Source organism: Cyprinus carpio, chromosome B9 (assembly GCF_018340385.1).
Source record: "Cyprinus carpio isolate SPL01 chromosome B9, ASM1834038v1, whole genome shotgun sequence".
NCBI lineage: Eukaryota > Metazoa > Chordata > Actinopteri > Cypriniformes > Cyprinidae > Cyprinus > Cyprinus carpio.
Window position 1 is genome coordinate 13,536,162 of NC_056605.1, and position 17,353 is coordinate 13,553,514.

Below are 17,353 nucleotides of genomic sequence, written 5' to 3' on the forward strand. Positions count from 1 at the left end.
TTACAGTAAAGACCTTCATAATGTTTTCACGGTTTTAATGCTTCAAATAAATGCTGTTTTTCTTTTTTTTCTTTTTTACTTTCTATTCGACAAATGTTTATTAAGCAGCAAAACAGCATATTAGAATGATTATTGAAGGATAATGTGACACTGAAGACAGAAGTGAAAATGCTGAAATTTCAGCTTTGTCGTCACATGAATAAATTACATTTTAAATTTAGTTATTTTAAATTGTAATCATATTTTACAATATTACTATTTTTAATGTATTTCTGATCAAAAAATGCATCTTTGTTGTGCATAAGAAACTTTCAAAAAATGTCTCAAAACTTTAGAGCTACTTTAGTAATTTTTAAAAGTTTCTTTTGCTAATTTTTCAAATCCCATTATCATTTAAACATACACACGCTTTCTTTTCATGTTAATTAGCTTTATATTGATTATGACATAATCACAAAATTGAATGCTATTTTCCAGTACCATCAATGCAATGATTAAATTATGATTAACCATAATTGTTTTTATCTAGATAATCACCCCCATTCGCCACCACACTGCACAGTGCAGACAGTGGATCTATAAAAACCAGACAGCCTGTTTTGAAATGCAGTAAAAGTGTGGTCCTTTCAGTATCATTTCATCTTTAAAACTCTCAATTTAAACAAGGTCATTGTAGGATCTCTTGAATTCACAGTTGTCACAGTTACTTCTCGCTGTCTGACAGAGATTTAGATTGTAAGTATTTAGACGAAAACACATCAGCGTGACAGACGATCTTCATCTTAATCTCACTGCTGTCATGGAAATCTGCCCACTTACATTTCGGTCTGATGAAGTCTTTTCTCTCATTCAAAATGAACTTGCGGTTTTTCACATTTAAAAGCTGACAGATGCTCACCCTCTCTGGATGCATTGTCTGTAGAGCTGAAGAGGCTCAGTGGCAGTGAAAAGGAACAAAAGCCTGTTGTTATCTTGAGAGTACAGTTTGGGTCATTCAAATTTTCCCTGTAGGATTTGTGTCCTTGGTCTTCTGTGTCTACTTTCTCTATTGTTGCCTTCTCATCGCTTTTCCTTACATTTTTCTTTTGCGCTGCCTCTTCGTCCTTCAGTGACGTTTGGTACTGGTGTTTCTGATAGCTTTAGAGAGGTGAGAGTGTATCCTCACTCAATTAGCCCTCAGCTCGCAGCTCTCTTGTGTCAAGAGTCATTTACACTACAGAAGACATGCAATTACACCTGAGGGATAATATGAGTTTGACTGAGCCTGTCGGTCATTGCTGCGACGAGCCTGTATATCTCTGTTCTCTGTGCAAAAGCAAAATTTAGCCAGCAATCTTTTCTAGATGTGGTGGTGTTTGATCGTACCACTGTTTGTTGTAATGCATGGTTAATGAGTGTGCACGAAAAAAGAAATACAGAAAATAAATTTGTGAGCATGAAGAATATATATGTGTGTGTGTGCATATACACATACACAGATGCACACACACACGCAAATTATAACTAATGATTATAGCTGTTGGGGGTAATGCTGTCTCCAAATTTCCACTGATTGGAGAAATGAAACAGTAACTCTCCAGTGGCTCTGCAGTGGAGTAAGTAGGAAGCTTCATCGTTTGACTGCATGTCAAACAGGGTCTGATGCAACAGCTGGTATCGCTCTCAATTTCAAAAGAAACAACTCCGTCAATACTGTGATTAATATTCATCATTCATGCAGCTGTCCAGTCTTTTTAGCAGTGCGACAGACTGAAACAAAACAGACAAACAGAAATGCTCATGTGTTTGCTTTCACATTTACATCAAACCTTTTAGTTTTCTGAGAGTGGATGCAGGATTTGACTCGGAATATTGAAAAGAAACACATTAAACAGGTCAGCAATAACCCTTTGGGGTATAGCTGATTGTCATTCACATAATCTCATGAAAGTTGTTTTATGAGATTACACTCATTCAATGGAGTTAATATGTCCAAATGGTGAACATACTGAATATTCAAAAGAAACATTTAGCTTCATGTGTTAATTGTCACCAACATGCCTTTAGTAATGGATGTTTTTCAGAGAAACAGGATTCAAGTGATGGTCTAGTTATAAATGTTACTGCATGGTGACGCAGCAAAGTGTAATTTAATTTTTTAATTGAATTTTATTTTTAATAAGACATTTTAGGTACTTAAGTCTGTTTCAGTTAAAAAGATGTCGTCTAAAATCAGATATTATTTTTAATGCTGTCATGAAATGTTTAATTTATTCTTGGCTAATTGTATATGGTTTATTCATGGTTAAAATAAATCCTTTTAATCTCCTGAGTAATTATAATATTACACTTAAATCACTTGAATATCAGAATCTTTCCTTGGATTCCATTTTAGCACGGCAGGTTTGCGTTATAATCTCAAGCTGTCACTCAGACAGGAGCCTGCTGACTTTGTGAACGTACGTTTACACCGGAGCTAAATTTCAACACTTTATACTTGAACTTACTGACAGACATGGCAGAGGTAAAAAAAAAAAATAAAAATACAATAAAAAAACTGCAATTTAGGAGATGTTACTGTTGACAATTCTTGTGTGCACCTCAACATCTGGAGTGTTAACTGTAGCTCCATCTGGCTGGATGAGTCTGAAATGTTTGTGTTCAGCAGATGAGAGCATCCCTGAGTGCAGCTGACTGAACTCCACTCAATTATTAAGCAATTAAACATCAGTCATCAATACTTCTCATCAGTCCAAACAGACACCTGGATGAAATTAAGAGTAGTAAAAGATGGATGGACTACAAGATTATAACCACATGAGGTGCCGTATATACGAATTCAATAATTAAGCACTCGCTAGACTGAATAAATTAAATGCGACAGGATTCAGCATGGAGATATAGTCATGAATAATTTAGTACCTCGCATAACAGTTAATTTCAAGCCTCAGAATCATTTGCATATTGATGGAAAATGTTCAAACTTTTCTGTTTATTTTAGCCATACGAGAATAGTGGGAGAATTCTTCTAAACAGTTGGTAATAAAAATCAAGGCATAGTGAACAAGTTTAAATGATGTCCTTATCAAATTTAATGTTCCTGTAGCTCAACTGGTAGAGCATGGTGCAAGCAACATCAGGGTCATAGGTTCAATTCTCAGATAATGCCCAATGACATGTATATCTTGAATATAAAAGTGTCTGCCAAATGCATGAATGTAAATGCAACAAACCTGTTTCTACATTATATTTATTGTAGAATGTTCGGGGGAGTCGTGGCCTAATGGTAAGAGAGTTTGACTCCTAACCCTAAGGTTGTGGGTTCGAGTCTCGGGCCGGCGATACCACGACTGAGGTGCCCTTGAGCAGGGCACCGAACCCCCAACTGCTCCCTGGGAGCCGCAGCATAAATGGCTGCCTGCTGCTCCGGGTGTGTGTTCACGGTGTGTGTGTTCACTGCTGTGTGTGTGCACTTTGGATGGGTTAAATGCAGAGCACGAATTCTGAGTATGGGTCACCATACTTGGCTGAATGTCACATCACTCACTTTCACTTCACTTTAGGAGTAGGTTATTAGTGGTGACTATGGCAGAAATGTACAGTAAAAATCATGCAGATAGTTATAAATTGCACGTAATCAAATGCTATGAACACTATTAACTGCAATGATTATATGTTGTGATTAAACTTTGCGATTACAATTAAACATTGCAATTAAGCGAAATTTGGTAGTTTTATGTATTGTTCCAGGGTTAGCATCATCTGAGGTCTTACTGGGGGGTTGGGGGGGTGGGGTCTTCTGTAAGATGATAATATAACTCACAATACAACAACCAAAACATTTGGAAAAGTGTTAAAAAAGACATTGCATATCTTAAACAATAGTATCTGTCAGATTTCTGTAATTATTTATTAACACTCATGTTTATTTTCTCCCTGGAACAAACATTTTTTTAATGTATTTTGTATGTTAAAGGATTACAATGTTATTTCCCTGACAAACATTTTACGTATTTGAAAGATGAAAATGAGTAAATGACTCAGGAATAAATCATTTTTTGGGTAAATTATTCTTTTAACATGTAGTGGAATATTATTTTACATATATTAAACAAAAAGATCAGACTGTGAGTGTAAGGAATGTGTGTCAAGTGCCCTGCCAGTCTCTTGATGTAGTTACAAAAGCTGTTATGAATGGGGCGATGCCACAAGCTGTAGGTGAGCCCAAAAGAGGGGTAGTGTGATGAGAAGGGTCTGGCCAGTGATGGACTGTGTGATTATTCAGCCCTGGAGGTGTAGATCTCTGGAAAGGAACGGTTTGTTGTGTTTGCTGCTGCTCTGTCAGTGTAATCACTCTGAATCACGCTGCTATAAATCACCCGCACAGCACAGCTGGTGCTGGAACAGCCGCAGTGGCTGGGATGAGTCTGTGCGGAAACACCTTGTGCTGACCAGGTGCAATGGATTGAGAGGAGTGAGTGGCTTGTTAGAGATCAGTGATTCACTGAGTTTATGAGCTGGCTGGATCATCAACAGTCAGCAGCTGTGTGTGTGTGCAGGTGTGTACACATGTTGAGGATATTTCATGTCAGTTTTTCAAATTTAATGCTTTAACCCAAAGCACCAGTGGGATAAAGGTGCATTAGAAATAGAAAATAAGCGTGGCCTCAAAGCTGATTTAAAAGAAAGTACATTTTAAATCTTTAGGACTGGAGTGCAGTGAAGTGAAGTAGATTACTTATTTCTACAATTTGGATATTTGTAGAATTATGTTTTTTTTAAAAAGATTCGGTATGTCTTCATAATTTAATTTCATGAGCCTACCCATCCAATCCTGATGGCTAATGGTAAACGAACTTGGCTTGCTGTCCTTAATGGAGGCTTGAACCCGAGGCCAAGTTCAACCCCCCATTGCAGTACTACCTAGAGGCAGAATAACAGAAATAGAGGAGGAGATAGGGAGGTGGAGGGATGCTGGAAGAATTGATGCTGGAATGGTGCAATGAGAGCTGCTTTTATAGGCTCGTAATGATGATTGACAGGACTGAATGATTAGGCTCCTCCTGAACCTACAATTGGAACTTAATTTCAAAAGCCATTGAATTTTTCTACGTGCACAACGTCTATTTTGACTGTGGCTTTATGCCATTAGGTGGCGGCAATTGTCTTTGACTAAATATTTTAATCAAGCGATCAATTGTTTAGTTTAAAACATTTTTTTTTAATTCAGAAATTAAACAAATGACTGTCTTTAAGTGAGTTATTAAACATTCACTCAACGGAGTCATTCAAAAATGTTAATTCAGTCTTTCAAGCCAGTGAATAATTTACTCAACTGATTCATTCAAAAATCCATTCAGTCTCTGAGCGAGTCATTGAATCATTCACTCAACTAATTCATTCAAAAACGCTTAATAGTTTAGTCCTTGAGCAAGTCAGTATATAATTTGCTCAAATGATTCATTCAAAAACACTGAATTATTCAGCAAGGCCATACTGCGTGTTATATGGACCTATTTTTGTGGGTGGAGAAAATATTTTCTAACATGTAAGTTACTCGTTATTAACTACCTGCCTATTGAACTGTATTGTTAAAATAATGGTCTGAATATCAACATAGCTCTGATTACCTGCAGCTGAATTACAACTGTGTTGACATGTGGAACAACAACACTTGCTTGTGTAAAATGGCTAAGCTGTCTGGCATGGAAAACAATACTAGACAGTCTGCCCAAGTGTTTAAGCAGTAATTCTTTTGTGCATCGTTTAACATTGTGCAAACTGTAAGACCACAGCTCTGAAAAGGTAAATGTTTACATTAAGCACCTCTCTAACATCCCTATGCAGGCATCTTCCATGCTAGGGCTATGTTTGGATGTCCATATAGGATATATTCACCTCTCACCACATGGAGTGGGTTTGTAGTGTCTTTATTGTAGATATTTGCTCCACTCTTGATCCTTTACTCTGAAATGGGTGCTCAGCGTTACAAACAACCATGTTGAGTCTGTGCCTGCTCGTTTTCTGTACAGCCCCACAAGCTGTAGTTCACACTCTAATGTCTATGAATATGATTCTGAGGCTGAGAGTGTCTGCACTGAGAGGGTTATTCATCTGTGGTCTGTGCAATATAATATTTGCCTTTTGAATTTAAAGGTGGTTTTTGGCCTCTAATCTTTAATTTTTTTATTGTAGATGCATTTTGTTGTTAATATCAGCCATTTATAGGCTAAATCAATTGCAGTCTGAAAAATAAGCTTCTTTTTTTTTTTAATAAACATCATGACTAGTTTAATAGAGCAACATTGACTTAACCAGTAGTGTTACGTTCTTTGAGGCTACTGATGCAGAAATTACACACTTTAGCTTCAAGTGTGAATTTAAAGGAACACAAGAGCCGCATTCACTAACTGAATCTTGTGGGTTTTAGCCCGAAGCTTTATATGCAGGTACAATAACAGAGGAAAAATCAATCTTGATCCATTTGTGCATGTGTAGTCAGTCTGTAGGCTCAGGGGAAGAAGTCTGTGGGAGGCATTGAAATGCCTTTAAATGTTAATATTAGCTTGGCTTCTTTAGGGGAATGAATGTGAAATGATGTTGTTTACATGTTATTAGCTATTTTGCACACTTTGGCATAGGAAAGTGTGTGTGAGACGTGTGATTCCTTCAGTTAAATACGTAAACATGGTGATGTGTTAAACCTGTGGCAGTGTTGCCGTCTCATGAAAAAACTTAATGATGTGCTTCAGTGAGCTACAATGCTATTCAGCAGTTTAGATGTTGTAGCTGAGTATGCTGCTTTCAGGCTAGCATGGATTTTTTAACAACCTTTTTATTTACCCTTATTTTCAGTTTGCATAGATGAGCTTTTAATGTGGCAATCAATTTAGAAAGAAAAAAAAAAGAAAAATAATATCATTTTTATTATACAGAGTCCCTAATAACACATATGGTGTACAAAATGTATATTCAATGTGTTTGTTCATTATTGGACATTGCATTAAGCATCTACTGTACAGTGTTAATAAAATATTTCCTGTTTGGTCTATTTCAATAGATTTTTTAGCAGTGTTTGTGATGTTAATCCACTAATTTTTTCAGATATTTATTATGTATGACATAAGTATAACACTTACATTTTTGGTTGATCTGAAATTATACATTCTGTCATTATTTACTCACCCTCATGTTGTTCTAACTTTTATTGTGTGACTTTTTCATTTTGTGGAACACAAAATATATTAAGTAAAACACTGTTTTAATCTGTGCTAATATATATATATATATATATATATATATATATTATATATATATATATATATATATATATACAGTATATATATATATATATATATATATATATATATATATATATATATATATATATATATATATATATACAGTATATATATATATATATATATATATATATATATATATATATATATATATAGATATATATATATATATATATATATATGTGTGTGTGTGTTTCATGAGCACCAAATCAGCATATTAGAATTATTTCTGAAGGATCATGTGAAACTGAAAACTGGAGTAATTCAGCTTTGTCATAAGAATAAATTACATGTAAAATATATATTAACAGTTATTTTAAATTTTAATATTTCAGAATATTCCTGTGTTTGCTATATGATCTGATTTGATCTCAGACCAGGGTCTGTTAGGCTTAAAAAATGACACTGAAGTTGGAAGTCTAGAGATGTATGATAGCATTATGTGATAAACCAAAGTTTATAGTGTTATTGTTTGAAAATATTACTGTTTCTTTAAAGAAATTCATGTTGGTTTGGAAAGACATAAAGGTGAGTAAATGATGACAGATATTTATTTTTGGGTGAACTAATCCTTTAAAATAGAACACTTTACCACAGATATCCTGATGATTTATGTGCATTTGCTGGGTGAAGCTCATGGTTATGAGTTATATAACTATATTTATGTCAATGAATCAATTATCCTTAAAGTTAAAGAGCTAATGTTTATTCTTTCATCTCCCTTTTTTCCAGGTCAGTGGGGCAGGTGTATGGGAGAAGAATGTGGAACTGGTGGGGTTCAATCCAGGACAGTTTGGTGCATCCACTCAGAAGGCTGGACCACGCACCACTCCAACTGCCGGCACTCCGACAAACCTGAGAGCCAGAGGCCTTGCTTTAAAGTGTGTGAGTGGCACCAGGACCTCTTCGAATGGGAGGTTTCAGAATGGGGGCCGTGCGTTCTAGCATCATTCCATTCCAATGAGCTCAAACTGAGGACGACGGAGTGTGTCACGGCCCAGCATGGCATCCAGAGACGGAAGGTCCACTGCGTGCGCACTTCAAACCGCACAGCGGTTACAGAGAGGATATGCGAGTTCTTTTCCCCACGGTTGGCACTTGAACAGGCCTGCTTAATCCCCTGCCCTCACGACTGCATCGTATCCGATTTCTCCTCCTGGTCTGGCTGTAGTCGAACATGTGGCACGGGTCTCCAGCATCGAACCCGAAATGTTTTAGCGGCGCCGATGTACGGAGGCGCTAACTGCCCTAACCTCACCCAAACAAGGACTTGTGCGAACCTCTCGCCCTGTCCCGTTGGGGAAAGTGAGCATCACTACAGCCTTAAAGTTGGCCCCTGGAGTGAGTGCAGGCAGCCGCAACACAAAGGGCTGTGGATGAGTGGAAGGACCATGCTGGACTTTACCACAGGAGATACGGAGAGGAACACCGTCAAACGACACATCCAGAGCTCCCAGCACCACCATCACCATCTCCACCACCACCACAGCCTCAAGGGCTTGGAAGTGGAGATCGGCTATCAGACGCGCCAAGTTCGTTGCGTGCGCAGCGACGGCAAGAACGCCATGCTGAGGTAAGAAGCCCTGAACGTACACAGACGCATCTGGCGTGTCTATTCAATTTACAATAATCTGTGTACAAGCAATGCATGCCTGAGAGACAAACCCTCTGAGAACATAAACCCTTTTAAGGTCTAAATCCCAGATTATGCTCTTGAAAGCAAGGTACTGCTGCTGCTTGTGTGAAAGGAATTGCTGTGCAGCTGGATTTTTGAAGCGGTTCTGTGAAGTGGGCCTAGCTAAATCGGTTAGTCCTCCATTAATCTCCTTCCTGCTGCCGTACTACACAAGGTGAGCAGAGAGACATGCCTCTGGCAGCCGCGAAGGCAGCACGGGAAAGCCGGGCCTTTGAGCAGAACACGCTATGGCTTGATGGAAAGGATTGAATTTACTCTTTTGCTGCAGTCTCTGCATCCATAGTACGAGTTTGGAAAGACTGTCAATCACTCTTACGCTATAGTTTGTGCTTTATTCTCATTTCGCTCTTGGTAGAATTAGAAGTTGCTGAGATGTAGCTCATCCTCCTCTCACAAAGAGTATGGATTTCCCGCAAACTGAGGATAATGAATGCTGGAACTAAGACGGGCTTTGAACATGACTTTAAAGATTCCTCCTTTGCAAAATATTGATTTGCAGGCAGGCACTCCTGATAAAGTTTTTAAGTCTCAAATGTAGACTTTAATGTCTTTGCTGTATTTTACTTGTGTCATGGTGCTCTTAGTCTCACGTAGCCAGACCTTCAGACTGACAGCTGAAGGTCTGGAATCCATGGCAGCTTTCATTGGCCAAGGCCCACCCATGAGGCCATTTGACCGACATGTCAAACAACCAATCCCAGTTCATTTCGTTCAACATCACGTTTTGGGGTGTGGAAATGTCGTCACAATAACAGAACGGTGTGTAAAACTCTCAGATGTATTTTAAAGATTCTATGCGGCAAACTTTAAATATTTCACATACTTTTGAAAACCCAGCATTTAGTTGATCCTGAAAAGTGCTCATACTCACAGTTGTAAACACTACAGCTTTCTTTTTTCGTGAGGTGGTTTGGTGGCACAGCATCTTTGTTTCCAGGCGGAACGTTAAAAAACACAACACACACGTCTCCCGGTAATCCTGTATAATTCAACCAGTCCGATGACAATCTCAACACTCCTGAAGTGTTTTAACTTTTGTGTCCCATATGCATCAGACATTTAGCCAACGGTCCATGGACATGACGTCTGAGGCTGAGACTATGGTGCTGTCTGCTGCCGCTTGCTATCCAAGGTAGTTTATGTCTACTAATATATATAGGGCAGGGACAGGAATAAAAGATGCATTGATTTCTGTGTTTCAGCTGTTTAATGTGATTAAAATATATTCAAGTTAGGTCCCAAATGACTTATTATGCATTAGGGGTATGAACCTATACTGGTCTCATGGTTCAGTTCGATTACAATTATCATTTCATCGATTCGGTTCAATTCGAAATCACGATGCTTCACGATGCATTGACGATGCACGCCATTCTCAATTATTTTATTTTACTTCACATGCATTGTCAATAAATACAAGCAGTCAATTTTACCTGCTCAAAGAAAAAACGCTTCTTGAATGTATCAAACATCAAACAAAAGTCAAGTCTGGGAACAGAAGACAACAGGAGCATTTATAACAAATACACAAAAGTAAATACTAAAAGTGCTTAATTCAAGGAGTGTACTTTAGTACTTATGTAGTGCAGTGTACTTTCTTGTAAAACATTTACTGTAAATATTAACTAGTTTTATTAATTAGTGGTATTACCCCCTGCATATTTTATTTGTGCGTGACATGATTCATGTTGTGCTTACCAGGTTGTTCATAAAAGCCGAAATGTGCCCAGATGTCGGCTTTTAAAGTAGTTGGAAAATTTTTAATTATTCGCACTCGCGTCTCGCCTCCCTCTGCCATTGTATGCTACCGCAACAAAGCACGTATGCGACAAATGACATCAGAAAAGAGTCAGCACGTTATAATCAGTTATGGTCTATTACTTATGCACTAAAAATTCAAGTATATGAATTTTAGAAGGTTATTTTGTCATTCAGAATCAGAGTCTAATAACACCTCCCCTTTCGACAGTTGAGTGCACGAAGTGTCTAACATTCTACACTTCATTGTTTTGGTTAAATAAGTGCCTAAGGTAAGTACCTAAAGGAATGCATAGATATTTGACTTTCTGAAGCTATGCAACTGTTTTTTTATTTATCATGAAAATTAATTTGAAAAAAAAAGTTTGCATTGAAAAGAAGAAAGAAAAGACAGCTCTCAGTCAAACAGAGAGAGCGGATAGTGTACTGACAGACAAACATTATCTGGAAATATAATTACATTAAATTTAGACAAATCTAAAGGAATCATTTATTATTATGGGTCTCATAATTTGAAGTTATGAAAATGTTTTAAATGATTCCTATCAAATATATTGCTGAAATGCCCATTTTCTCCTTAGGAAGTTTAAATTGCATCTCTAATTTTACATGCAGTTTTTCTAGAAATAAAATTGTATGTAAAATTATATAATTATATACAGTAAATATGTTTTTTTTTTTTTTTTTTATCTGTCGTATGGGTGGATTATGTCCTTATATGAAGTGCAAAGAGCGGAGTAACTATAAGCGTAAAGCAACAGTTCTTGATGTGTCAGTTAAACAGACTGTAAAATGGGGATCATCCCTCGTTAATCCTCATGTCAGGTGAAAAGAGGCTGCTATGCTTTGACATACAAATATCTTCATTATTCACACGTTTGTCATTGTCACCTGTCATTGGCTTATGAAGACAAAAGCTTATGAAATTAGAGTTGGCGTAGTGAAACTTTGCATTCTTTGGGTGTTGTGTCATCTGTGATTATTTCCACTGAGAGAAAATCTATGTCTGGCAGCAAGACATGACTGTATTCTGTCAGCATATGTATGTTTTATATATGAATCTTAGTTGGTTCAGCAACTGAAATGTCTTTTGTCCTTGTTCGTTCTGTTTTTTCTTTTCTCATTCCATGTTTGTTTAATATGGATTCTCAAGCATCCTCATTCACAGTTCAAAGTGGAGGAGGGAGTTGTGGGGGTATGTAGAGCAGAATGGGGTCTGACAGGTTTACTACAGGTGTAGCATAACAAGAGAGAGGCCGCGGTGTTATTTTACAGTGAGACGGAGCATTCGCTCTAATTAACATATTCATTTGTGAATCCTACGTGCATGCTTAATGAAATGTAGTGATTTGAATATTTCCCACCTGAGTTCAATTTCTGCAGTTTTTCCAATTATAGTCTAATTATCATTTAAAATGAAGTGAAAATGAATGCTACACAAACGGATTAGGATATACACAAGTAATTGAATCGGGTGACTTATATGGATGAATCGCTAATTAGATATCCAATTTGTTGTGTATTTATTCATATTTCATACTGTAGACATTGCTTCGTAGGACATAAAGCTAAATAACTCATTTAAATATCCTTCACTTTACATGCATTACACTGTCTGGTGTCTGCTATGCAAAAGAAAAAAAATCAGATGCACTCGTTTGCTGTATCATCACTCAGGCATTGCAGTATATTAAGAAAATGTACGCATCTGTGACCAATTATTAATTTAGTCTTCTCTTGCCACAGGTACTCTACACATATTATTATACTGTATGTGCATATTATGTGCTGAAAAGTTGGCTATGTTGTTAGGGATTCAGAATCTTTTGTGGGAGTTTTTATGAGTTTGTTTTAAATGAATCACAAATTGCATTCATTACACCATATTAAATAGTAGCAGTAGAGGAACAATTGATGGCATTTATCTCATAAAACATTTTCTCACTGTGTGTTTTCAACTCTAAATGACATAGAATTTCATCTGCTCTTTTTTGGCAGCATTGAAATGTTTGAATATGTTTTCCTTGCGCCTCTCATTCCTAATTTATTTGTTTTCTTGTTCTTAGTCTTTGTACCCTTGACAACGGCCCTGGAACATTCCAGTCATGCATTATGCCCAGAGACTGCGAGACCTCTGATTGGTCTGTTTGGAGTCCATGTTCAAAGACATGTAGGGCATCGGATATGTCGCCTGGTTTTCGGGTCAGGACTCGAAGCATAACACAGACTCCTATTGGACTAGGCAAAGAATGCACCGCTCTTGAAGAAAAGGAAGCTTGCAACATCATTGGAGACTTACTTCCAAACTGCCCTAGGTTTGTATTCTAGCCTCCCAATAATAAATAATTTCCTACTGTATGTGAAAGTGTAAAAATTTTTACTAAGTGATTTTTCGAGTGTTGTGTTCCAAGTATTTATTTACTGAACCCCTGTTGCATCCGAGCATAGCAAAGATTAGAAGAAGCTAATTAATGAGATTAGGTTTTTGATCAATAGCAGCAGACTGTTATTTCATTAAAACCACTGCTTTATGCATCATAACATTTTGCTTACTTAATGCATTTTCATTAGTAGATGGTTTCCTATTGGGAAAACAGGAAGCTAAGCCTATTAGTATCTTTCAGCAGCAGCTCACTGTGTCCATTTATCCAATGCAACTTTTGAGAGGAGCCCAGCACGATATAATGAGACTATAGGGCCAAAACAAAAGAAGTGTGTTTCACCACAACGGGCGTGTGCTTTTGTTCTCCAGGTATGTGTGGAAGAGCACAGATTGGGGGGACTGTCAAGTGGCCCCTCTTCTCAGCCAGCAGGACAGACGGCTTAACAATGTAAGCGTTCTCTGCGGTGGAGGGATTCAGACCAGGCAGCTGTACTGCGTCCAGGTCCCAGACAACTCCAGCCCTCATCACAGAAAAGAGGGTAAGGATCAGTGTCTAAACAACAGTAAGCTACAGTGGTGTGGCTAAGCGAATTCTGTGCATCTTTTCAGCTGCAGATGTGTTGATTTTCAAAGACTAATTAATTTTGGTTTAAGAAATCCTGATCAAAAAGTATTTTGGTTAGCCATTTGCATTGGGTGTGTGTAACCATGCCTGTTTCTAAGATTAGAGGTAGTTAAAGGGAGTCACCTTGCTCTGAAATTAATTTCGAGGAGCTGCACTAGCCAGTGAAAGCAGCGTATGGATGGATTCGAGGCATGCTGAGCTGAGAAAGGCATACAGATGAAGATGACTCCTTTCAATCAATGTTGTTTGGGGATATAGATCAATGAAAATCAACAGTGGTGTTTGCTTTCCACCTGACCCAGAGGACTCTCACACTAATGTTAACAGAGCACAGCCAAAGTAAGAGACTTTCAAGAGGTTTGCCTAAACTTTTGAACACTTGTTTGACAAAAGTCACATTGAGAATCAATGCAATTCTAAGTCAGTGCAAAATCGTTTTACTTTCTTACTGCATGTTCCTGGTTTTATTGGGAAGTATTCATCCAGTACACTTTATTCTTGAACAAAAACAAGTTGTATTAACTTTCCTGTCCTCTGAAACAACTTTACTTTTCCACTGATGTCTCTTAGACCATGCAGGCTATGGGATAACATTAATCAACAGCCAAAAAGGTATTAAGGATTGTTTTTTTTGTTTTTTTTACAAATTCATATTAAGCCTGGCTTCATTCTGGTATTTAACACTTTCATTTCACAATCAAACAAACTTCTGATGGATTAAATTGTTTCACCCAGTTTTCGCTTTGAATATCAAGAACATCGTTTTTCTGAATGCATATTATTTATCTTATTGTAAACAATTTATCTATGCATGTTCCTTTTTTTTTTACTTTGTAATGTTTATTCAGAATGTCATAATTTGTTCTCCCTGTGAAATAACAGATGTACAGTATGTCAGATTTCTCCAGTCATTTAGTCCGTTAAAGTCTGTCACTTTCTTACATTCAACTGCAAGCTCGCATTCAGATCTGCCATCCAATCGGCAACCGATGGATAAAACCAAGCATTCTTATTCAGTAATCTGTTTCATGTACTTTAAGCTAAATACTTGCATTGGTTTACACAGGCTTTAAAATTAATTTTATTCTGTGTGGGAGTTGGTGCTCAGCAGGAAAGATCAGAAAATTATACTTATTAAGCTGAATTATATTTTGCCAAGAACTAAATTTGCCCAATATATGGATTCTTTCTCTTTATACCTCTATAGTGTCTAGGCCAGTAAGTGGGCGTCTGTGTACAGGAGATTTGCCTTCTGGGGTGCAGCCCTGCTCTATACCGTGCCCACAGCTATGCCTGCTCTCATCCTGGTCCTCCTGGGGGGCCTGTCTCCACGACAACTGCATGGAAACACATGGACGAAAAGGTGGGCCAACATGGGAATGAAATGTCATCAATGGAAAAAAAAAAATCTGCCCCTTTTATTAATAGAAGCTATAAAATCCACTTTAAATATGCATTTAAAATTGATGATTGGTACACCTCTCTACTGAGCTGAACCCGGAGGTAACAGAGTATCTAAAACTGACACCACTTCTGGTGAGAGGTGATAACATCTGTCACTGAAGTGAGCTGCCAGAGTACTGCCCTAAAATGAGAGAATTTAGCAGAGGGCAGACTGATGTCACACACATCAGTCATTCATAAGTGGAGCTTTCAGTCAGAAATGACTGATTCTAGGGAAGAATTGTAAGAATAATCCCAGCTTTAAAATTGTGATGCACTTTTGTCATTCACCTTCTTGACTGAAACAAGATGAATATTCTAGACTAGAGGTATGAATATCTAAATTATGAGGTTAAAAAATTTAAAATATATAAATAAATAAAATGATTTAATGTGATGTAATACTTTTACTAAGTGGCAGTAAATACATTTATAATAGCTTCTAAAGGCTTCTATTCAGATAAATGCTTTCTATTATGTATCTCAGTTTCCACAAAAATATTTAACATTGATAAAAAATCTTGAGCACCAAATCGACAAATTACAATGATTTCTGAAGGATCACGTGACACTGAAAGAAAAAAATTACAAATATATGAATAAATGACATTTTAAAATATATTGCATCAGAAAGTTATAAATTATAAATATATTTCCCTGTGTGTGTGTGTTTGTTTTTGTGTTTTTTTGTGTGTGTGTGTGTGTGTGTGTGTGTGTGTGTGTGTGTGTGTTTGTGTGTGTAAAATAATCAAATATGTTTTTGTTTTTTTTGGTATTAAATTATTTAATTATTAAATAATAAATAGAAGTTAGAGTGAGATACAAAATGTTACAAAAAGAATTTGATGAGTTCATACTGAAATCTCTAGCTTTGGATTGCACACTTACAGATATTTTGGCAAATCAGTTTGAGACATTAAGATTTCTTCTGAAACTCTTGAGACACATCAGAGGTCACTTTTTTCCTTGCAACAACCCCATCTGAGAAGGATTTGCTTTTCATGTAAACCGAGTGCTGTCTAAAAGATTTTGTGCTGTGTTGTCCCAGTGGGACTGTCTGATAGTTAGGGTGTCTAGATTCTCTTTTATTCATTGCTTACACTGCACCTTGTTAGACAAGAGTCTGTTTACTGTTTTCAAGCCCTTTACCTCACTGCTGTTTCAGAGTATCGTTTGATCTTTGATATTGGATGAACAATGCCGAACTCCAGAGCCTAGAGCTTTCATAAATAGAAAAATGAACTTCTTTCCTACACATACAAATAGATTTCATCAGAGAAACCTTGTGGATTTGTTTTTTAGTTGTTTTATTAACATTTATAGTGTATTATAAATCTACAATTGCCCACAGTCATTTTTTATCCTCTTTGTCTCATCTTAGGTGAATGTAAGCATGTGTGGAGGAATGAATTGAACACCGGTTTGGTAATGATTGTAAGTGGCAAATTCTATCCAGCATTAATGTGAGTAGGGAGCATTGAAGTGGGACTGATAAGGTTCTGAAGTATTGAAAGTGAAATGCTGCCTGCAGCCCACCGGTCTTTCCCATGAATAAATCCGATAGCTCCCGTGAACCTTTCAATTATTAATATCCGCAGGGATGTGTCTCCAATAAAATTGTTTTTCACAGTTTGGAGGAGGGCATTGGCTATCCAGGCATTCCTTTTGGTCCGGAAACAGGGCTGTTGGTGTGTGAACTGTGTCTGCATGCATGTTCTCCATGGGAGTATGTCCTTCACAGTGCTGCTCAGGTGTAGTTTCAGAATGATGTGTAGTTGTAATTTGTTCTTTTATTGTCCTGGGGTTGAGCTGTTGTCATCTACAGAAGAGGAATGCTGTATTTGGCAGTCAGAGGTGCAGGAAGTTGTTTGTTACACCTTCAGTCTGTCATGTTGTGTCTTCAATGAACAAAACATGCATTTTAGTGCATGGGCTGAAGTATATATTGAAATATTGATATATATATATGTTGTGTGTGTGTATAAAATGGAATGTTTTGTATTTTTATAATGGATTTTTTATATATATATTTAATACAGGAAATATATTTTGAGGCATTTTTCATTTCTCACTTTATTTTAGAGCTATTCTCTCTCCAGTATATGACACCCTCCTGAGATGACATTAAAAGTTATGTGTCTATATAACAAATAAGAAGCCTTTTTTTT

The 17,353-nt window shown here is 37.0% G+C and overlaps 1 protein-coding gene across 5 annotated transcripts in view; it reads left to right on the top strand.

The window, feature by feature from the left end:
• LOC109051652 (thrombospondin type-1 domain-containing protein 7B-like) overlaps positions 1 to 17,353 on the top strand; it is a 223,531-nt gene that overhangs the window by 118,876 nt on the left and 87,302 nt on the right. For all 5 annotated transcript variants that reach the window (XR_006155584.1, XM_042731041.1, XM_042731040.1 and 2 more), the window contains 4 exons: positions 8,013 to 8,853; positions 12,801 to 13,049; positions 13,487 to 13,656; positions 14,950 to 15,105. Coding sequence is in view for 4 of the 5 variants with exons in the window: in XM_042731041.1 (XP_042586975.1) it covers positions 8,013 to 8,853; positions 12,801 to 13,049; positions 13,487 to 13,656; positions 14,950 to 15,105 (1,416 nt within the window). In the remaining variant the exon portion in view is untranslated. The remainder of the gene's footprint in view (positions 1 to 8,012; positions 8,854 to 12,800; positions 13,050 to 13,486; positions 13,657 to 14,949; positions 15,106 to 17,353) is intronic.